At 40.3% G+C, this 23,544-nt stretch overlaps 1 protein-coding gene across 6 annotated transcripts in view; it reads left to right on the top strand.

Annotated features, from left to right (window-relative positions):
* The first annotated feature begins 218 nt into the window (after positions 1 to 218).
* The window catches only part of HPS3 (HPS3 biogenesis of lysosomal organelles complex 2 subunit 1), a 44,744-nt gene continuing 21,418 nt past the window's right edge, over positions 219 to 23,544 (top strand). For 2 of the 6 annotated variants that reach the window (XR_005019752.1, XM_036851353.1), the window contains exons 1-6: positions 219 to 602; positions 14,139 to 14,630; positions 15,181 to 15,352; positions 15,456 to 15,541; positions 18,598 to 18,790; positions 23,220 to 23,301. Coding sequence is in view for 4 of the 6 variants with exons in the window: in XM_036851353.1 (XP_036707248.1) it covers positions 386 to 602; positions 14,139 to 14,630; positions 15,181 to 15,352; positions 15,456 to 15,541; positions 18,598 to 18,790; positions 23,220 to 23,301 (1,242 nt within the window). In the remaining 2 variants the exon portion in view is untranslated. The remainder of the gene's footprint in view (positions 603 to 14,138; positions 14,631 to 15,180; positions 15,353 to 15,455; positions 15,542 to 18,597; positions 18,791 to 23,219; positions 23,302 to 23,544) is intronic. The other 4 variants (XM_036851350.1, XM_036851352.1, XR_005019751.1 and 1 more) reach the window with 3 other exon arrangements.

The raw sequence follows: 23,544 nt of genomic DNA on the forward strand, positions 1-23,544 counted from the left end.
TAAACATCTCGCCTGGCCCAAATCAGTAACGTGAAAAGACGAAGGGAAGGACACAGTAACCCCTGTGCCCAGCAACTCCTGGGCGCGGAGGCGTGGTCAGCACTGAGAGGCCTGGTCCAAGGCCAAAGAACTAAGGGCCCGCGGGGCGCCGCGGTGGCCGGGCGGGGCGGGCGCGACCTCTCCTCCGGCTCCACCCTCGCCCGGTAGCGGTCTCTTTAAGAATCCGAGCCGCTAGCGGGCCTCCTGGCACTCACGTGACTCCGCTCAGCTCAATCGCTCGCGGAAGTGGTCCAGCCTCCGCGTCCCGCGAGGGGGTCTCCGGGTACCCCGCGGGGCGGGCTGGCCGGAGCGGGCACTGCCGGGCGGCCCGCGGCAGGTTGCTGCGATGGTGCAATTGTACAATCTGCACCCGTTCGGGTCGCAGCAGGTGGTGCCCTGCAAGTTGGAGCCTGAGCGCTTCTGCGGCGGGGGACGCGATGCGCTGTTCGTGGCGGCCGGTTGCAAGGTGGAGGTGTTCGCAGTCGCCGGCCAGGAGCTGTGCCAGCCGAGGTGTGCCTTTTCCACGCTGGGCAGGGTGCTGCGCCTGGCCTACAGTGAGGCCGGTGAGTAGCGGTGAGGTTAGGGGGCGCTTGGGCCCCGGATTGGGGCCTCCTTCGTAGAGGACCGAGCGACGCCTATAGCTCTGGATGGGGAAGTACTTCGTGCTTGCCGGACAGTCTTGCCTGGTCTGGCGGCTGATGGAAGGTGTGCGCTGTGCGGTTGTCCTGGCAACCACAGGTTAGAGCCCGCCTTTGGTGGGCGGGGGACGCTGACTGTTCCTGCTTTTCTGGCGTCCTCGCCGGGAAGTCCCTTGGTTGGGTGGCTGGATTCCACTCAACCCAGACACTTCAAACCAAATAAACTTCTTTTAGTATAGAAAACAAGTACACACAAAAGTAGGGAGAATAGTATCCTGAACCCCCAGTTACTCCCATCTTCAACAGTTATGCCAACTCATGGCCAGTCCTTTATCTACTTCTTGTCGATTTTTGAAAGCTCACATTACATACCGATTTTAAAATCTGTATAAATAGAACTCAGGTCTTAGACCCGTTTTTCCCCAAACAGGGTAACAGCATCCAGTACTCTTTTTTCCACCAGAAACGTGAAGCAGTGCCAAGGGGGTACTGTTTAGGTGTATCCCTATTTTAGAAAAATCCAACATTTAAAAATAGGTACTTCTTCAGATTACAGAAGAATTCCCCATAGGATTCTTTTAACCGCCTGATAATACACTTAAAATTTGAATCCTGCTTTTCAAGAGGGGTGTAAAAGTGTAAATTGCAGTATTTAGGGTGGAAAAGCCTTTGGCTGAGGTACTTTACTAATAAAGTGGAGAACATGAACCTGGAGGATTGGAGATCTCTGTCTAATCGCTACTCTGTCTGCAACTGATTAGGTGTGAGTTTATAGAAACTTTTGGGTCTCAGTTTATGTTTAAAAAAAAAAAAGTAATTTGAATGCTAGATCAGTGACTTCCAGACATTGGAATTTTGTGGATCAGCAAAGAATTGTGGGGCTACCATACACAGTATCTGACTGTTCATTTTGTCAAGTAAAGATATATACTTAAAAAAATGAAAAGCCCTACTGTTTACCGTCATCGTTATTCATACTGATAATAGGAGAAACACTTAGCTCCAAACACTGGATGTCTTTCTTTATGAGCAACTTACTATACTGTTATTATTTTTTCTTTTTGATTAGTGAAGACATCAATAGGGGCCTGCAGGCCCATAGAACAGTTTGAAAACCACTTATTAGATCTGTAAGTTCTCTTTCAGCAGAAGATTCTGATTTTGGTATTTTTTATGATATTATTCTCCTAATCATTTCACAGTATTAGTAGTTTTCCCCATCCCACCTCCTTTTTAGACCTAGGAGTTCTCATCTTCAAAGCTCTGCTGAGTGGCAAACTCACCAGTTTCAACATTAGTATGTGTGTGTCTGCTCGTGAGGGATAGACAGACAGACACTGTTTACATGATTTGTACCATTTGTCTTCCAAATGGACATTTAATCTAGAATTGGAAGTGGCAGGCATTATGTAAACCTCTAGCTTTCTTGCCTGTCAGTAGTGGTGATTCTGGGGAATCCTTTGATTCCGCTACTTGTGTATAAGAATCACCTGGGGGAATTTTAAAAAACCCAATTCCTGAACCACAACCTCAGAGAAAGTGTCAGTTTCCTGGGGTGTGGCCCAGCATTGGGTGAGTCTGGTGTTTAGTCAGGATTGAGAATCACTGACCTAGAGCCTTACTGGCTCCTGTAGGCAGTGAGTAGTACGGTACTGAAGCCTTGAAAAACAAAGATATTTTTGTAATTCAGTTGGCTGTCTTAAAAAACTTCAGGAGTCCTGTGGTATGGCATTAGCATGTCAGATAGCTCAAGGGTAACTTTCAGCTTGAACTTAATGCCTGGGTACAGCTTCTATCAATCCACAGGTAGCGGACTCCTAGCTATGCTGATATCCAGATAACTCGTCTTACACTTCTCAGCTTTTTCTTTTTGGTCTCTGTCCTTTCACTCACAGTAACGTGGACATGGGGATTCCTGCTCTAAGCCCAGGGTCTCCTCCACCCCCCACCCTGTCAAAAACAAAGTGACTCTTGATCAGGGATTTATATTTACTGTAAATGCTTTGCAGGTCTCTTATCCAAACAGAAAACATTTTCAGTTTTTTTTTTTTCCATTTCTAATTATCAGGATGCCAGTCTTCTTTCATAAATTTTGGGGGTATTAGAATGTAGGTCGAAAATTTGAAGGATGGGCCCTAAATATCATCGTCAGTAATGGAAATTTTATATAGGTTTTGTGTGCGAAGGGAGGAGGAGGAGATGTGAGAACTCGCTCTCGAGGGAGAAAGACCTGGTGGCCAGGGTTGAGTGCTGTGTGGGGAGCCCTGGTGCTGGACACTTGCTTATGGGGTGTCTGGAGGTGGTGAGGCAGAGAGGACAAGACCTCATGGCCCTCCCTCATTGCCTGTCCTTTAGCACAAGTGCATTAAAGAGCCCTAGAATGTCTATTATCTCCCCCCAAGCCCTACCCTCCCTCAATTTTTTTAAAGTCATAAAACATATTTTCATACATTGTATGTTATTTCTGCCTTCTGTTATCCATTTTTTCATAGGAGTGCAGCCTTTTCCTTAATCTGGTATTAGTGTTAACCAGGTTTATGATCTTGCTGCATAAAAGGAAAAGTTTACTTATTTTTTAAAAAAATCAATGACTCTCAGCTTAAGGATAAATATAAGAATGATTTCTTGATTTACTTAATGAAGACAGGCTGTTGTAAAATAAGTAAAATAAAGCCCTGGGCACATAATACCTTAAAAAGTTTAATTCCTTTCTCTTATAAAGGGCTATAACCTCCACAGAATCCTCTAGACTTATATTTCCTTTCGAACATTTTGAGAGACAGCGTGGAATGAACATTGGCTTTTGAGCCAACCAGATCAAGGTTTAAACCCCAGTGCCATCCGTTTGTTGGCTGTGTTGCCTTAGGCAGGTTACTCAGCTTATCTGAGTCTCAGATTCCTGATCTATAAAATGGAGAAGGGGATAATGTCTTGAAGAGTTGTGAGGATTAACTGAGAGAACTCTAAAGCTCTGTTCAAAACGCTTACCAGGTAGACACAGCAAGTTCTAGTTCATCATTTATAAAACAAGTTATTAATTTGAAAACATATTAATACAAGACAGGATAGGCACTATCTATAGTTTGCAAATTATATATAAAACAGTTGATATATAGACTTTACCAATGAAATAAGCATATATTTATAGACATACGATAAAAAGCTTTTATTATAACTAAACAAATATTCTTAGTTTTAAAATTCATTTAGTAACTTGAATATGACACCAAAGCACTGACAAGAGAAAAAATAGAAAAATTGGATGTCATCAAAATTAAAAAGTTTTGTGCATCAAAGGACACTATCAACAGATTGAAAAGGCAATCCACAGAATGGGAGAAAATATTTGCAAAGCATATACTCGATAAGGGATTAATATTCAGAATATATAAAGAACTCCTATAACTCAGCAGCAAAACAACCCAATTCAAAAGTGGGCCAAGGATTTGAATAGACGTTTCTCCAGGTGGCCAACCAGCACATGAAAAGATGCTCAGCATCACTAATCATCATGGAAATGCAAATCAAAACCACAATGAGATACCACTTCATACCCATTAGGTTGGCCATTATCAAAACAAATAGAAAATAACAAGTGTTGATGAGGATGTGGAGAAATTGGAACCCTTGTGCATTGGTGGTAGGAGTGTAAAGTGATAGAGCTGCTGTAGAAAACAGTATGATGGTTCCTCAAAAAATTCATAGAATTACCATATGATCCAGCAGTTTCACTTCTGGGTATATACACAGAATAATTGAAAGCAGGGACTTGTGCAGATATTTGTACACCAGTGTTCATAGCATTTTTCACTAGAGCCAAGAGGTGGAAGCAGCCCAAATGTTCATTGACAGATAAATAAAATGTACGATATCCATAGAGCCTTAAAAAGGGATGAAATTCAGACACAAGCCACAACACAAATGAACCTTGAAGACATTTTGCTAAGTGAAATAAGCCTGACACAAAAAGACAAATATTGTATGATTCAATTTATGAATTCAGAGAGACAAAGTGGAATGCTGGTTGTCAGAGTCTGTGTACTCGAGGCACTACTTCTGATTTATTGCAGTGTTCAGTCCTAGTTTTCTGTTTTATTCTTTTTTTTTTTTAACATCTTTATTGGAGTATAATTGCTTTACAATGCTGTGTTAGTTTCTGCTGTATAACAAAGTGGATCAGCTATATGCATACATATAACCCTTTTGCGTCTCTCTCCCACCCTCCCTATCCCACCCCTCTAAGTGGTCACAAAGCACCGAACTAATCTCCCTGTGCTATGCTGCTGCTTCCCACTAGCTATCGGTTTTACATTTGGTAGTGTATATATGTCCATGCCACTCTCTCACTTCGTCCCAGCTTACCCTTCCCCCTCCCCATGTCCTCAAGTCCATTCTCTACCTCTGTGTCTTTATTCCTGTCCTGCCCCTAGGTTCATCAGAACCATTTTTTTTAGATTCCATATATATGTGTTAGCATATGGTAATTGTTTTTCTCTTTCTGACTTACTTCACTCTATATGACAGACTCTAGATCCATCCACCTCACTACAAATAACTCAATTTTGTTTCTTTTTATGGCTGAATAATATTCCATTGTATATATGTGCCACATCTTCTTTATCCATTCATCTGTTGATGGACACTTAGGTTGCTTCCATGTCCTGGCTATTGTATATAGTGCTGCGGTGAACATTGTGGTACATGACTGTTTTTGAATTGTAGTTTTCTCAGGGTATATGCCCAGTAGTGGGATGGCTGGGTCATATGGTAGTTCTATTTTTAGTTTTTTAAGGAACCTCCATACTGTTCTCCATAGTGACTGAATCAATTTACATTCCCAACCAATTTACGTTCCCTTTTTGCCACACCCTCTCCAGCATTTATTGTTTGTAGATTTTTTGGTGATGGCCATTCTAACCAGTGTGAGGTGATACCTCATTGTAGTTTTTTTTCTTTTTTAATAAATTGATTTATTTTATTTATTTATGTTTGGCTGCAGTGGGTCTTCCTTGCTGTGCGTGAGCTTTCTCTAGTTGCTGCGAGCAGGGGCTACTCTACGTTGCAGTGGCTTCTCTTGTTGTGGAGCACGGGCTCTAGGCACGCGGGCTCAGTAGTTGTGGCTCGCCGGCTCCAGAGCGCAGACTCGATAGTTGTGGCTCACGGGCTTAGCTGCTCTGCAGCATGTGGGATCTTCCTGGGCCAGGGATTGAACCCATGTACCCTGCATTGGCAGGCGGATTCTTAACCACTGCACCACCAGGGAAGTCCCCCCTCATTGTAGTTTTGATTTGCATTTCTCTAATGATTAGTGATGTTGAGCATCCTTTCATGTGTTTGTTGGCAATCTGTATATCTTCTTTGGAGAAATGTCTATTTAGGTCTTCTGCCCATTTTTGGATTGGGTTGTTTTCTTTTTTTGATATTGAGCTGCATGAGCTGCTTGTATATTTTGGAGATTAATCCTTTGTCAGTTGCTTCCTTTGCAAAGATTTTCTCCCATTCCTGAGGGTTGTCTTTTCATCTTATTTATGGTTTCCTTTGTTGTGCAAAAGCTTTTAAGTTTCATTAGGTCCCATTAGTTTATTTTTGTTTTTATTTCCATTTCTCTAGGAGGTGGGTCAAAAAAGAATCTTGCTGTGATTTATGTCATCGAGTGTTCTACCTATGTTTTCCTCTAAGAGTTTTATAGTGTCTGGCCTTACGTTTAGGTCTTTAATCCATTTTCAGTTTATTTTTGTGTATGGTGTTAGGGAGTGTTCTAATTTCATGCTTTTCCATGTAGCTGTCCAGTTTTCCCAGCACCACTTACTGAAGAGGCTGTCTTTTCTCCATCGTATACTCTTGCCTCCTTTATCAAAGATAAGGTGACCGTATGTGCATGGGTTTATCTCTGAGCTTTCTACCCTGTTCCATTGATCTATATTTCTGTTTTTGTGCCAGTACCATATTGTCTTGATTACTGTAGCTTTGTAGTATAGTCTGAAATCAGGGAGCCTGATTCCGCCAGCTCCGTTTTTCTTTCTCAAGATTGCTTTGGCTATTCAGGGCCTTTTGTGTTTCCATACAAATTGTGAAAGTTTTTGCTCTAGTTCTGTGAAAAACTCCATTGGTATTGTGATAGGGATTGCACTGAATGTGTAGATTGCTTGGGTAGTATAGTCATTTTCACAATGTTGATTCTTCCAATCCAAGAACATGGTGTATCCCTCCATCTGTTTGTATCATCTTTAATTTCCTTCATTAGTGTCTTATAGTTTTCTACATACAGGTGTTTTGTCTCCTTAGGTAGGTTTATTCCTAGGTATTTTATTCTTTTTGTTGCAATGGTAAATGGGAGTGTTTCCTTCATTTCTCTTTCAGATTTTTCATCATTAGTGTATAGGAATGCAAGAGATTTCTGTGCATTAATTTTGTATCCTGCTACTCTACCAAATTCATTGATTAGGTCTAGCAGTTTTCTGGTAGCATCTTTAGGATTCTCTATGTATAGTATCATGTCATCTTCAGTGACAGTTTTACTTCTTCTTTTCCGATTTGGATTCCTTTTATTTCTTTTTCTTCTCTGATTGCTGTGGCTAAAACTTCCAAAACTTTGTTGAATAATAGTGGTGAGACTGCGCAACCTTTTCTTCTTCCTGATCTTAGAGGAAATGGTTTCAGTTTTTCACCATTGAGAATGATGTTGGATGTGGATTTGTCATATATGGCCTTCAGTATGTTGAGGTAGGTCCCCTCTATGCCCACTTTCTGGAGAGTTTTTGTCATAAATGGGTGCTGAATTTTGTCTGAAGCTTTTTCTGTGTCTATTGAGATTATCATATGGTTTTTATCTTTCAGTTTGTTAATATGGTATATCACATTGATTGATTTGCAAATATTGAAGAATCCTTGCATTCCTGGGATAAACCCCACTTGATCATGGTGTATGATCCTTTTAATGTGCTGTTGGATTCTGTTTGCTAGTATTTTGTTGAGGAATTTTGCATCTATGTTCATCAGTGATTTTGGGCTGTAGTTTTCTTTTTTTGTGACACCTCTGTCAGGTTTTGGTATCAGGGTGATGGTGGCCTCGTATAATGAGTTTGGGAGTGTTCCTCCCTCTGCTATATTTGGAAGGGTTTGAGAAGGATAGGTGTTACCTCTTCTATAAATGTTTGATAGAATTCGCCTGTGAAGCCATCTGGTCACGGGCTTTTGTGTTTTGGAAGATTATTGATCACAGTTTCAATTTCAGTGCTTGTGATTAGTCCGTTTATATTTTCTATTTCTTCCTGGTTCAGTCTCAGAAGGTTGTACTTTTCTAAGAATTTGTCCATTTCTTCCAGGTTGTCCATTTTATTGGTATATAGTTGCTTGTAGTAATCTCTCATGATCCTTTGTATTTCTGCAGTGTCAGTTGTTACTTCTCCTTTTTCATTTGTAATTTTGTTGATTTGAGTCTTCTCCCTTTTTTTCTTGATGAGTCTGGCTAATGGTTTATCAATTTTGTTTATCTTCTCAAAGAACCAGCTTTTAGTTTTATTGATCTTTGCTATTGTTGCCTTCATTTCTTTTTCATTTATTTCTGATCTGATCTTTATGATTTCTTTCTTTCTGCTACCTTCGGGGTTTTTTTGTCCTTCTTTCTCTAATTGCTTTAGGTGTAAGGTTAGGTTGTTGATTTGAGATTTTTCTTGTTTCTTGAGTTAGGATTGTATTGCTATAAACTTCCCTCTTAGAACTGCTTTTGCTGCATCCCATAGGTTTTGGGTCATCGTGTTTTCATTGTTATTTGTTTCTCGGTATTTTTTGATTTCCTCTTTGATATCTTCAGTGATCTCTTGGTTATTTAGTAGCATATTGTTCAGCCTCCATGTATTTGTATTTTTTACAGATTTTTTCCTGTAATTGATATTTAGTCTCTTAGCGTTGTGGTCGGAAAAGATACTTGATACAATTTCAATTTTCTTAAATTTACCAAGGCTTGATTTGTGACCCACAATATGGTCTACCCTGGAGAATATTCCATAAGCACTTGAGAAGAAAGTGTATTCTGTTGTTTTCGGATGGAATGTCCTATAAATATCAGTTAAGTCCATCTTTTTTAATATGTCATTTAAAGCTTGTGTTTCCTTATTTATTTTCATTTTGGATGATCTGTCCATTGGTGAAAGTGGGGTGTTAAAGTCCCCTACTATGATTGTGTTACTGTCGATTTCCCCTTTTATGGCTGTTAGCATTTGCCTTATGTACTGAGGTGCTCCTATGTTGGGTGCATAAATATTTACAGTTGTTATATCTTCTTCTTGGATTGATCCCTTGATCATTATGTAGTATCCTTCTTTGTCTCTTGTAATAGTCTTTAGTTTAAAGTCTATTTTGTCTGATATGAGAATTGCTACTCCAGCTTTCTTTTGATTTCCATTTGCATGGAATATCTTTTTCCATCCCCTCACTTTCAGTCTGTATGTGTCCCTAGGTCTGAAGTGGGTCTCTTGCAGACAGCATATATATGGGTCTTGTTTTTGTATCCATTCAGGCAGTCTGTGTCTTTTGGTTGGAGTATTTAATCCATTTACATTTAAGGTAATTATTGATATGTTTTTTCCTATTACCACTTTCTTAATTATTTTGGGTTTGTTTTTGTAGGTCCTTTTCTTCTCTTGTGTTTCACACTTAGAGAAGTTCCTTTAGCATTTGTTGTAAAGCTGCTTTGGTGGTGCTGAATTCTTTTAGGTTTTACTTGTCTGTAAAGGTTTTAATTTCCCTGTGGAATCTGAATGAGATCCTTGCTGGGTAGAGTAATCTTGGTTGTAGGTTTTTCCCTTTCATCACTTTAAATATGTCCTGCCACTCCCTTCTGGCTTACAGAGTTTCTGCTGAAAGATCAGCTGTTAACCTTATGGGGATTCCCTTGTATGTTATGTGTTTTTTTTCCCTTCCTGCTTTTAATATTTTTTCTTTGTATTTAATTTTTGATAGCTTGATTAATATGTGTCTCGACATGTTTCTCTTAGGGTTTATCCTGTATGGGACTCTCCGTGCTTCCTGGACTTGATTGACTATTTCCTTTCCCAGGTTAGGGAAGTTTTCAACTATAAGCTCTTCAAATATTTTCTCAGTCCCTTTCTTTTTCTCTTCCTTTTCTGGGACCCCTGTAATTTGAATGTTGCTGTGTTTAATGTTGTCCCAGAGGTCTCTGAGACTGTCCTCAATTCTTTTCATTATTTTTTCTTTATTCTGTTCCCTGGCAGTTATTTCCACCATTTTATCTTCCAGCTCACTTATCCATTCTTCTGCCTCAGTTATTCTGCTATTGATTCCTTCTAGAGTATTTTTAATTTCACTTATTGTGTGTTCATCACTGTTTATTTGCTCCTTAGTTCTTCTAGATCCTTGTTTAATGTTTCTTCTGTTTTCTCCATTCTGTTTTTGAGATTTTGGATCATCTTTACTATCACTACTGTGAATTCTTTTTCAGGTAGGTTGCCTATTTCATCTTCATTTATTTGGTCTTATAGGTTTTTACCTTGTGCTTTCATCTGTAACATATTTTTTTGTCATTTCATTTTTTTTTTGATGGGTGGGGCTGTATTCCTGTCTTACTGGTTGTTTGGCCTGAGGCGTCCAGCACTGGAGTTTGCAGGGAGTTGGACAGAGCTGGGTCTTGGTGCTGAGATTAGGACCTCTGGGAGGCCTCACTCTGATTGATATTCGCTGGGGTCTGAGGTTTTCTGTTAGCCCAGCGTTTTGGACTCGGAGCTCCCACCACAGGAGCTTGGGCCCAACCTCAGGTCTGGGAACCAAATCCCACAAGCTTTGTGTTGTGGCAAAAAAAAAAAAAAAAAAAAAAAAAAAAAAAAGGAGCAGTACAATATCAAAGAATAAAAAACAAAATAAAATTAGAAAGATAAAAAATAGATTAGGAAAACTAAAAATACAATTGAAACAACTGTAACAAGGTAAAATAAAACCAAAACAGAAAAAAGAAAAAAAAGGGGAAGGGGGGGAACAAGCCAAAAGTAGAGAACAATAACCAAGCATAAAGAATAAAATAAAATTAGAAAAATAAAAGATTTATTAGGAAAAATAAAAATATAAATGAATCAGCAAGGTAAAACAGAACCCCAATGTAAAAGAGGAAAGAAGAAAAAAAAAGCCTTGGCTATGGGGGCGGAGTTTAGGCAGGGGTGGAACTTAGGCAGTGGCAGGGTTTAGGGTGGGGCAGGACCTAGGCAGTTGGGGGGGGTGACGTTTTAGCATGGGGCGGAGCCTAGGCTCAGGACCCCGTCACTGGTGGTTCCTCCTGTCCCCTTAGGTGTCCATGATCCCCCACCAGTGCCAGGTAGGTGCCTTGGTCGTGTGGAGACGCGAATTCCAAGTCCTCCTAGTCCACCATCTTGACTCCACGCCCTCACTTTTGTTCTTAACGCACTTAGTTTTGCTTTCAATTTTATGTACCTTAGTTCTGAGTTAAATCTGCAGATGTGTACAAATAGTTCATATTTATGTATTGCATGTAATCATGCTGTTCAGCATTGATGCTATACTGTATTATGTAAGTAATAAAAGCCATGTACAGAGGGTAGGAATGGGGAGTTATTGTTTAATGGATTCAGAGTTTTGGGGAAGATGAAAAAGTTTTTGAGATGGTGGTAATGGCTGCATAACAGTGTGAATGTACTTAATGTCATTGAATTGTACACTTAAAAATGGTGAAAATGGTAAGTTTTATGTATATTTTACCACAATAAAAATTTTTGTTTAATGTATTTACTGAGGGAATTCAAGGAAGATGGAGGCCACAAGGCATCTTTTGCCCCCAACTCCATCAGACTGCTTCTCTGGAACACAGTGAGCAAATGTATGGGGCCTGCAGGGTATATTTAGGCATTCCACCAAGATCTCCGGGGAGAGAACAGGTACAGGCTCCACCTCTGTGGCATCAAAGGAACCAGCACAGGAGAAGGTTTGCTTCTGTTGAAGGCTGGTTCATTCTGGAGGAGGAGGGGCTTGGCCAGCCCACTTGGTGTCTGCAGAAAGGGGCTGCCCCCGCTTGCTTGCTGCATCTGTATATGGGAAGTTCGTGTGCTAACAACAGCATTTCAGTTTCAATTCATTGGAAAAGGGCTTGTTTACCTAATAATGTTTAGCATATAGTAAGTTTTCTTTTTAGAATAACACTGACTTATCCCCTCTGACCCACAAAGTTCTAAAGATTGAGGACTTCCCTGGTGGCACAGGGTTAAGAATCTGCCCTTCAATGCAGGGGACCTGGGTTCGATCCCTGGTCCAGGAAGATCCCACATGCTGTGGAGCAACCAAGCCCATGCGCCACAACTACTGAGCCTGCGCTCTAGAGCCCGTGAGCCACAACTGCTGAGCCTGCGTGCCACAACCACGGAAGCTTGCATGCCTAGAGCCCATGCTCCACAACAATAGAAGCTACCACAATGAGAAGCCCATGCACCGCAATGAACAGTAGCCCCCGCTTGCTGCAACTAGAGAAAGCCCTCACGCAGCAACGAAGACCCAATGCAGCCAAAAAAAAAAAAACAAAAAAAAATTAAAAAACCACTAAAATAGAATACGTAAGTGTGTGTTTATGTAACTGGAGGACATAAGAGACTGTTTAAGCAAGTTAGGAACCACAGAAGCCAAGAAGGAAAAGATACATAGCTGGTTACATATTGTAAAGGATGCCATACAAAGTCAAACCATAGCAAAGTCAAAAGTCAAACTATAGACTACCAAAAATGATTTGCTATTCATGGCCAATGAAGGATTAATTAATCACTTTTACCCAGAGAGCTGCTGCTCTTCTTCGATAAGAAAAATCAACCTAATAAAATAGTAGATAACTTGCAGAAGAGAAATTATACATGGCTGAATAAACATAGGATAAGATGGCCAGCTTTATAAGTGGTCTGGAAAATATAAATTATAATAACCATTAGAGTCCACGTTTCCCCCATCACATGGAGTCAGTCCTAGTGAAGATGTGGGGAAATAGGCCTGTTTAAACAGTGCTGGTGACAACATGAATCTCTATTACATATTTATGATTGTAATCTGGCAATATGTGTTAAAATTAAAAATGTACCTGCCCTTTGACCTAATAGTCTTACTTTTGAGAATCTATGCCATTGAAACTTACCCCCCACTAAATAAATATATAGGTATAGGCCTATTTATTACAGTATAAAGTATAGTAGCAAAAAAAAAACCTGGAAATACTTGAATGTAGTATCTCAGTAGGGGAATTGTTGAATAAATTATGGCACATGTACATACAGGATATTTTGCAGATATTGAAAAGGATGGGGCTTCCCTGGTGGCGCAGTGGTTGAGAGTCCGCCTGCCAAGGCAGGGGACACTGGTTCGAGCCCTGGTCTGGGAGGATCCCACATGCCGCGGAGCAACTGGGCCCGTGAGCCACAATTGCTGAGCCTGCGCGTCTGGAGCCTGTGCTCCGCAACAAGAGAGGCTGCGATAGTGAGAGGCCCGCGCACCGCGATGAAGAGTGGCCCCCGCTCGCCGCAACTAGAGAAAGCCCTCGCACAGAAACGAAGACCCAACACAGCCATAAATAAATAAAGAAATAAATTTAAAGAAAAGGATGTTAGATATCCATGTATCTAACCTGGAGGGAAAGATATTTGGTAATCTTTTGGTAATACATTGGTAATTTTTTAAAGTTGCAGATTATTAAATATATTTAGTGTGATTCCATTTTGGTAAAAAGAAAAACGACAAACTACCACTCTATGATCTAGGTTTATATGAAAGAAAGGTTTAGAAGGACATGGGTTTAAGCTGTGTGTGTTAACATTGTCTTCTCATGGATCGGACTGCCGGGGAGAGATCATTATGCTTTTCATTTTGCACCTCTTTATCACTTTGACTTCTCACGACAAAGAGTAATTCCAAAATTACTTTGTAATTTAAAAAAATCTAAGAAAATCAACAATGAAGGGAAAATTAACTTGGATTGAAATTTTATTTAATATGTATGGCTTTATCCTATTTCTCAGAGTTGACATGAAGATATGACTTTTGTGGAAAGGGGAAGGGTTGTAGTATAAGTTCTGCTAACCTCTTCAGAGTTCCTGAATTTATACCTAATTTTAACATCACACTAATACGAAACTCTTTATGTCAGGAGAACTTTGTTAGAGCTGTAGATTCAGAGCTACAATAACACTTAGAGCTATCATAGGAATAAATCGTAGAATTGCTCTGTAAGCTTCATGAATAATTAATGGGTTATCTTAAGACATTAAAATGGGGGGAAATTGTATTTCAGAATCTAAATGTCTGTTAGTTAAAAATACACCTAAGATCCTGTTACTTAGAGTTTCGTTCTAGTCAATCTTTAATTCAAATATTCACATTAGATTCAGTTATAGTTCCTTTTCATGGTGCCAGGTAAGTGGTGGTTTCTAATTACAAATTCTAAGGATAATCTTTTTTCTTTCTTAGGAGACTATTTGGTAGCAATTGAAGAAAAAAACAAAGCTACGTTTCTACGTGCTTATGTGAACTGGAGAAGTAAAAGGACTGAAAACTCCCGAGTGTGTATCCGAATGGTCGGACATGATGTGGAGGCACCCTTCAGTGAAACCTTCAGAGACCAAATGTCTATTGTGGAAATGCCGCTTTCTGAGGCTCCCCTGTGCATTTCCTGTTGCCCTGTGAAAGGAGACCTTCTTGTTGGCTGCACAAATAAGTTAGTTTTATTTAGTTTGAAGTATCAGATCATTAATGAAGAATTCTCAATATTGGACTTTGAACGTTCTTTAATTATCCATATAGATAATATCACCCCTGTTGAAATTTCTTTTTGTATTGGATATGTCGCTGTCATGTCAGACTTAGAAGTTTTAATCCTAAAACTGGAGTCAGACCCCAAAAATGGAGAGAGTGTTAACCACCATCCACGTAAGACCAACAATCCAGTGAAACTGTCAGAAGGTAAATAATGAATTTAGCTTACTTTCTTGTTTTGGTTGCAGAGAAAACCCTTATTTCTGGCCATCTCTGAAAGGCTCTAGTATGTATATTGCAAGCCACATTATTTATGATGTAGTTGTTCCTAATACATGGGATTTGGATTTATGATCTGGCTGCCCATATCTTATTCTGTAGCATGTAAATGTATTTCAACATATATTTGTCATGAGAAATAATGAAACAGCTGCTGCTGGATGAGGAGTTTCTAGTCCCAGCCCTCATATTTACTAGCTGAATGACCTTGGGTTAGGAATACCATCTCTGAGTTTCAATTTCCTCATGTGTAAAATGGGGATGATGATAATATCCCATTGTACTTTATCAGTTGTGAGGGATAAATGAGCAAGTGCTGAGACTTTTCAGAATCATAGTGCTTTATAAATATGTGAGATGTGTGTGCCTCAATTATTACTATGTCTGTTTAATTGGTGGGGGGATATTGTGAAATCTAATTTGCATTGGAGGGGTACTTGGAGTTATTAAATAATTTTCTTCAATTTTATTTTTTAAGACATCAGTAATGAAACTTTGCAGCTTGAGTCAGATGATTTTGTTATCTGCCAAAAGCCCATGGAACTTCTTGGTGAAAAAAGCCAACAATCTGGAGTATCTGTTACGCTGGAGTCAACAGGATTAGCTGATGAAAAAATAAAATATTTCCACGTTCAGCACCTGCTCTACAGGTATTAGAAAGCTTTTTATTCACCAGCATTTAATATATATTTACCTACTTAAAGTACATGGAAATTAGATCTCTCCCCCCTCTCTCTCTCTTTAAACTCACAGACGTTTTGCTCCTGATATTTCATCCTATGTCTTGTCGGATGACATCAAGTTGCATTCACTTCAGCTGCTACCCATTTACCAAACAGGTAAGTACGGGAGGGGAGCCCGGTGTGAGAAATAGATGAGGTTCTTCTACTGAGGCTCCCTGTGGCCTTGGGCAGGTTCCTTAGCAAATAACAGTGAGTGCTAGAAAGGGAAGTCGTGACTGCTAGGAGAAGCCATGGAGAGGACGTGATTGGCAGAACCCATTTCCCTTTTTGAAATGGTCACTAGGTCCCAAAAGGGAAATGGAAGCCCTGTTATAGCTGAGGTTCATCTGGGTCCAGCTGGGTCATTTGCCAGAGCTGCTTATGATGGCCTTGTGAGCCAGGTGGGAGAATGTGGACTGAATGGAAATCCATTTAGAGCGGTGGTTTTCAACCTTACTGCACATTGGCCTTACTTGGATGCTTTTCAAGATACTGTTGCCCAGTCTTTACGTGTTGGAGATTCTGACTTAATTGGTCAGCTATGCAGCCTGGGCATCAGTATTTTTTAAAACCTCCCCAGCAATATGATGGGCAACCGAGATTAAGAATCACTATTAAGTTTCGTACTTAGTCCTGGCCTGCTTAATATCTTTAGGAGTTGCCTAGGGAAAGATATGAATATTTTTCTGATTAAATGTGTTTATAACCTTCATTATGTTTTTCTTTCTTTTAGTAAACATTTACTGAGTACCTACTGTGTCGGGTATTGTGCTGAATACTAGGGAACCAATCATGAGCAAAAGTAGGCAAAGTACTTGTACGCAGGGAGCCTGTTGTCTTGCGGGGGGGAGGCAGACATGAATGGAATGATCACAGGAAGGAGTACACAATTACACTCTGACCTGAGTGCTCTGTGAGAGAGGAACCCTGCCTCGAGAGCGTGTAACAAAAGATCCTGACCTCCTCCTGGGGTCAGAGAAGGCTTCCTGAGAAAGAGGACCTGCATAGGGGCTGATTTGGGGATAGGGTTGGTACAGAGGAAGCAGTGAAGGCCTTGTGGCCGAGGGAGAATCTTTGCTTGCGGAACTGAGAGAAGCAAGGGAGAGGGAGATGTAACACGAGGCAGGAGACCAGAGGGCACACAGCCACCTTAGAGGGTTAGCTCTTTATCCAGGGGTTTCCCGCAGCACCTGGAACAAAAGCCCAGATCCTTTTCATGGCCTCCATGACCCTGACTCGGAGCTCTTCTTGTCCCACTCACCCTCTTACAATTCTCCATCCATGTGGCTTTTCTCTGTTCCTCAGATACACCGAGCACACTCTTATCTAAGACCTGTTAATTTACTCTTCCAGTGCTCAGAAGGAACCTCCCTCAGAGCTTGCGTTACTTGGTGTCTTCCAGTTCTTCACTTCACAGCTCAAGTATCACCTCGCCACAGAGAACTTCTCTGACTTCTCTATTTAAACTGTCCCCTCTCCACATACTGCAGAGTTTGTTCATTCTCCACCCCACTCCCCCTCACTAGAATGAATGCAGTTACTTTGTCTTGTGCACTGTGGTATACCCAGAACTTGGAACAGTGGCACGTAGTAGGTGTCTGAGGTGTCTGATGGATGTTTACTTAGTGGACAAATGAGGAGATGGGTAGTACACGTATGAGCTGGGCCCTGATGGATGAGTAAAATTTTTAGAAGTTGGACATTTTGGTAAGGTATTACATAAAGGGAACCAACACGTGCAAGGTGTAAAACCACCATGTGTGTTTGGAGATGAGCAAGCAGCTCTGTCTAACTAGAGCACAGATGTGTGTAGGAAAGAAGAGGAAGTAGAAACTGGATCAGTTGCTTTGGGCCAATTGTGGAAAGTGCCGTAATTGAACTTTCTTCTGTTATTGATGGGTGTCCTTGAAGGGTATCAATCAGAGCATATTTTTTTTTAAACACTTTGATTATGAAAAATTTCAAGCATACAGATGTAGAGAAAATAGTACAGTGACCCCTATGTACCCATCACACAGCTTCAACAGTGTAGCCTCATAACCACACCCCACCCCATGCCAGATTATTTTTATGCAAATCCAAGAGTTTATACCTTTTCATCTCTAAATATTTCAGCATGTGTTTCTAAAAGAAAAGGATTCTTTTATTTAAACAAACCCCAAATGTAATTTCACATTTTAAAAAAATGGCTTGATATCATCAAATACCCGTCAGTTGTTCAAATTTCCCTGATTGTCTAAAAAAATTTTTTCTGCAATTTACTTGTTTGAATCAGATTCCAAGTAAGGTTCATACGTTGCAATTGGTTCCAATGTCTTCTACGTCTCTTTTAATATGTAGGCTCTGCCTTCCCCTCTCTTTTTTCTTTGCAATTTAGTTAGCAAGAAACTGGACTATTACTGCAGAATTTCCCACAATCTGGATTTTGCTGATTGACTCCCCACAGTGTCATTTAACATGTTCCTGTATCCCCTGTATTTCCCTCTGATCTAAAACTGCATTGTTCAGTATGGTAGCCATTAGTCACATGCTGCAATTGGGTACTTTGAAATGTGACTAGTCTAAATTAAGATATGCTGTAAATGTAAAATTAACACTAGGTCTTAAAGATTTAGTACAACAAAAAAGAATATAAAAATCTCAATTTTTTATTGATTGCTTATTGGAATGATAATATTTTGGATGTGTTGGATTAATACAATATATTTTTAAAATTTGGCCTGCTTTTTATTTTTTAAAAAGTGACTACTAGAAAACTTCAAATTACATATATAACTCACATTATATTTCTATTGATGGTGTTCTAGACAGGCTTGATCAGATGATGGTGATGATCATGATTTTTTTTTTGGTAACACAGGTAGTGTTGAGTTCTCTTGGAAGGTACATAGTATTAGGTTGGCTCTTTTTGTTAACAACCATTGGTTAATCAATGGTTAACAACCATTGATGGTGATCACCTAGATCTGTTAATTTATTAGGTTTCAAATGGTGATATTATATCACTCCTTTTTCTTTTTTTACTGGCATTCTTATATAAAGAGCAACTTCCCCTAAGCAACTCTTTGGTTCTCCATTGATAGACTTTTTTGCATAGAAAAGTCAAAATATTGGTTCCCTTTATTTACTGGTTTCATGGTTGGTTTGCTTTTTTGTTTGTTTTTTTCATGCAGGGTCTCTTACTTCTGAGAGAAAAAATTCATCTCAGGAAAAAGAGTTGCTGAGCCTCTTTTGTTTTTTCTCATTACCTCATGTGGGCTATCTGTATATGGTTGTCAAATCTGTTGAATTAATGTCAGTCTACCAGTATCCTGAGAAGTCTCAGCAGGCGGTGCTCACACCACAATTTTTGCATGTCATCACGAGGTATGTTCCAGTCACTTGCTGGCTTTTGCGTCACTTATTTCTCTGTAAATTCTTGAGGTGCTTTCTAAATCCTTAAATGAGAATTATGTGCACCGGTGTATAGCACTGTAAATTAATGATATACATCTGGGGGTTTTTTTGTTCTTTTTTAAATGGCCCATACCTGCCTTTTCAATGTCAGAGATGTAGATTCCGGTTTTGCCTTTGTTTTATTTTCTTAGACTGGATGGGGATCTTTCTAAGGAAGTATAAAGTTCTTCATGAGGGAAGATTTTCATAGGGAATTCTAATGAAAAGTCAGTGGGGCCAGTCAGGGCATCTCTTTAGACTTTGTTTTAGATTTCCTAATTTTTTTTTCACTGCTGTCCTATCTTTTCCATATGAGTTGAGTTAATTGATAATGGTGTAGGACTGTCCAGAGGCCAGAAAGACTACCTGATTCTACCCTCTGAGTAGTGTAGATGGGGAAAGAAACCAGAGGTTGGGGGTGGTCAAGGTCACGTGGCTAACTGGTGGTGGATGTCTTCTGAGTTGCCTTACCCTAGTAATCTGGCATGTAAACTGGGTTCCTGAGCAGGGCTTTAATGTCATTTCCTTTTATCTCAGCAGTAAGTGATGCTTATGGTTTTATTTCCTGTTTTTTGTCAGTTTAGATTATAGTCAAGGCACTGCATTAAGCCCTCTGGCCAACCACCTGTGAATAAGGCACACCATCTGCTTTCTGAAGCAACAACATAAGAGAGGGCTAGAGACAAGGGACACATACACTAGGAGATTAGTGAAAAATGTCTTAAGACTTTGTGAAAGGGGAGTAGGCTGTGGGAGGAGGGAAATTACTTCTGGCTGAGTCACACAGGTAAGGTTTTTGTGTTTGAAGTGAAGCCCGAAAGCTAGTTAGAATTTGACAGATAGAGATTGGAAGAGAAAGACATTCTAGATAGAGGGAAAGCTATAAACAAAGCTATGTCCAGGTTTGCAGGAGTGTCCAATAATTAATCGCATAGGACAGTGATTTTTTTTTTTTTTCAACTGAGTGGTAATATCAGAATCTCCAGCGGGTGCTGGAGTGTATTTCACACAGCACAGGACCCACCTGGAGATTCTGACACCCACTCCTAGCGGAGGTACTCCCCTGTCTTCTCACTCCCTGGTGTAGGGAGAAATGCTATTGTGTGTTCCTTAAACGAACAGTGTGGAGGTAGCTAGTCTTTTTAATTTCCAAAGTGTTGTGTAGTTATGTCCTTTAAATGTAAAGGAGCTGAAACAGAGAGAAATGGGGAAAACAGTGCTTGAGAGAGAACTCAGGGCTTTGGAAATTAAGGAATTTTTTGAGATTTTGACCAAAGAAAGGGATGTGAATAGAGCATTGCTTTAGGAAAATGAGTGGTGGCCACTGTGGAGGATGGTTTGAACATAGATAATGAGCTATTGAGATGGTTCAGTAAGGATAATGAGGGATTGCATTTGGGCAGGGCAGTAGCAGTGAGAAGAGAAGAAAGCATGGATGGGAGAGAATTACAAGACTTGATGTCTAGTGGGATACTGGGAATGGAGAAGACATGAGAAAACCCACCAGTTTTGAGCCTGCTTTTATGAAAGAATGGAGGCTGCTATGGCATGGGGTGAAAGAAAAGTTTGGTTTAGACATTGGAGTTTGAGGTGCTTAGGGAATACCAAGAGGAAATGTTGATAGGTTTTTGGACACATAGGACTGAAGATTAGGGAAAAGGGAAAGCTGAGATATTTTTATTACCAACAAAAAAGAGCTCATTATCAAAGTAGTGATCATGACCCCAAGAATGTGTAGACAGAGGAAAGTAGTTGGAGAACTAAACTGGTGAAAGTCATGTTTACAAAGCGAGGGGAAAAAGAGAAGGGTCTGTAAAGATGCTGAAGAATCCAGAAAACTATAGCTTCTCAGAAACCAAGGAAAAATTAGAGGGAGAAAGAAGGAAGAAAATATTTATTTCTGCCCCCAAATATTTATACAACAGACTATCTTTTATCCATCTGATTGCATAAATGCACAGGACACTGAGAATTTAGTGAGTGGACCCTCTAAATGCCCCTCCACCCAAAGTATAAGTCATGAACTAGTTTGGAATATAGAGTCCTGAAAACATAGTATAGTGAGGGCTTGAAGAGACTTAAAATCTGTGGGCTTTGCCTGCTTCCAGGTGGGAAATTATTGAAGCTTTTCTTAATATTAGCACCAAAAGATACTCTGACATCATTAACCTGACTATGGAAGCATTAGACATTAGAATAGCAGTTGTTATATGTAAATTCAGATTCTTAATAAAGATTCCCCACCCCTATATTTAAAATCCTATATTGTTGAACTAATTTTTACATATTTTTTATTTTACCCAATAGATATGTATTTTAGAAATATCTTGATCCATAAGTTTGCCTTGAAAAGTTTCTTGAATAGTGATGTGTTTATATACCCTAAAAAAAAAGCAATAAAATATTTTTTAAAAGACTCTAAGAACAATATAAAATTATGTAATAAAATGTCATCCTTGTAGACATACATGAATCGGAAGGCCTCCCATAATCTGCCTTCTCAGAGTCAACCTTGTCAACACTTGGTCTATATTCATCCAACTTTTTTTTTTTTAAAAGAATACGTACACAACTATGGTTTGTTTTTTACAGAAGTGGATCATATGATGTCCACTTTTCAGCACCTTGCTGCTTCGCTTAGCAGCGTATCCTGGTCGTCTTTCCAGGCCAGCACACTTCAGTTCACTTTGTTCTTCTCTTATACTGCTGCTTAGTATTCCAGCGATAGCTAATAGCTGGATTAATGTTGCTGGAGGTGAGTTGGAGGATGCGGCCTTTTTATCTCTAGAACCTAAAGGTCATCTTTGTGGTCATAGCTACTCTGACCTGTCATTCTGGCCCCACTGCAGGTACTTCTTTTGGCTCCCAGTATCTCAAAGTCCCTTCTGTTCAGTTTCCTTCGTGAGGGCACCCTCTACCCCAGATTTCTAAGCGGTGGTGCTGCCCCCCCAGCTATTGTCATGACTCCAGAGGTCACATCCTAGAGCTCTCTGGACATGGACACAGTTGACAGTGGGCTGAGACCAAAGTGGAAGCCCCAGCAAACAGATGGAGAGTCCCGACTGATGCCTCTACATCGTGCCAAGTCTCGCAGCTGTGAAAATGTCAGAACGATTCTCTTGTTAAAGAAGTATTTCTTCTATTTTAAGGTTATTGTTAGATTTGCTTTAGTCCTTCATTTTTTTATTTCAGTAGAGTTCATTTTTACTTCTCTCACTTTCTGATTTTTTTTTAAATTAATTAATTAATTAATTTTTTTGGCTACGTTGGGTGTTTGTTGCTGCGCACGGGCTTTCTCTAGTTGCGGTGACCGGGGGCTACTCTTCGTTGCAGTGCGCAGGCTTCTCATTGCCATGGCTTCTCTTGTTGCGGAGCACAGGCTCTAGGCGCACGGGCTTCAGTTGTTGTGGTGCACGGACTTAGTTGCATGTGGGATCTTCCCGGACCAGGACTCGAACCCGTGTCCCCTGCATTGGCAGGCGGATTCTTAACCACTGCGCCACCCGGGAAGCCCTCTGTTTTGTTTTTAAAAATCATTCCTGGGAACCCACGACAAGATGGGTTTCGTAACAATTTCTAAGTTAACCATTGATGGTTTTCAATGTCAGTGTTGGAGGGTTGACTTGTAAGTCTCCAAGCACTTACTGTGGGGTCTCCAGGTTGCTTTGCTGTGCAGACATAGCCTGGGGTTGTGGAAAGAGCTAGAGGAGTGTGAAGAGTGAGGAGACCTGGGGTCTAATTTAACTCCGTTCTCCAGAGAGGACTTGGACCAATCATGTACCTTGCAGGCCCTAATCTTTAAAAACAAGCTGCTGGACTAGGTAATTCTGAAGTTTCCTTCAGGCAGTCTCTGATTTTCTCTTCTACCGTTGGATTGGGTTTGCATAATCTAAGTGTGTTGCCCAGCATAATCCAGGCTCCATTACATCCTGAGATAATAATCAGTAAACTTGGGTTCTAACCTTGGCTTTAATAGTCACCTCTCTGTACTTTGGGCAGATCCCAGGGGCATGATTTTGTCTATAAGATGAGGGTATTGACCCAGATCCATGGTTCTTAACTAGGAGTGTACGTCACACGAGGAGCTTTGTAGAAATATACGTGTCTAGATTCAGCCCCTAAGAGATTATGATTTGGGTAGGAGTGAGGTGGGGACCAGTCACGTATTTAAAAAGACACTCCATAGGGTTTCTGAGGCACTCTCCTTGTTAAGAAGTAGCCTAACTTGTCAGCATCTGACAGATACTTGGGTCTTCCCCCACCCCTGCCATTGCTCTGTGCTCCTGTGAAATCCTCCCAACAGTGGGCACATTGGTTCCTGGCCTCCACTTTGTTCAGTGGCATCTCTCCTCTTCCTCAGTAACAACCTGCAGTGTTACACAGTGCGGTGCAGTGCGGCGGCCGCTCGGGAGGAGGACCCGTATGTGGACACCACCCTGAAGGTTAGAGCTGGCTTATGACAGTGCAACCTGAAGATCACAGTATGAGTGCTTGCAAATTCGCTCTTTGTGTCTAAGCTTGGCAAACATTAAAGTCTTGTTTTTTCAATTAGAACGTTGGAATGTAAAATGATAAGCATTTTGCGATTCGTGGTTTAGATGGTAATTTTTAAGATTACTTTGAAAACATTTTACTCAGAATTTAGATATAATGCATAGTTTTAAAAATTTGGTAAAGAATATATA

Source organism: Balaenoptera musculus, chromosome 4 (genome assembly GCF_009873245.2).
Source record: "Balaenoptera musculus isolate JJ_BM4_2016_0621 chromosome 4, mBalMus1.pri.v3, whole genome shotgun sequence".
Classification (NCBI taxonomy): domain Eukaryota; kingdom Metazoa; phylum Chordata; class Mammalia; order Artiodactyla; family Balaenopteridae; genus Balaenoptera; species Balaenoptera musculus.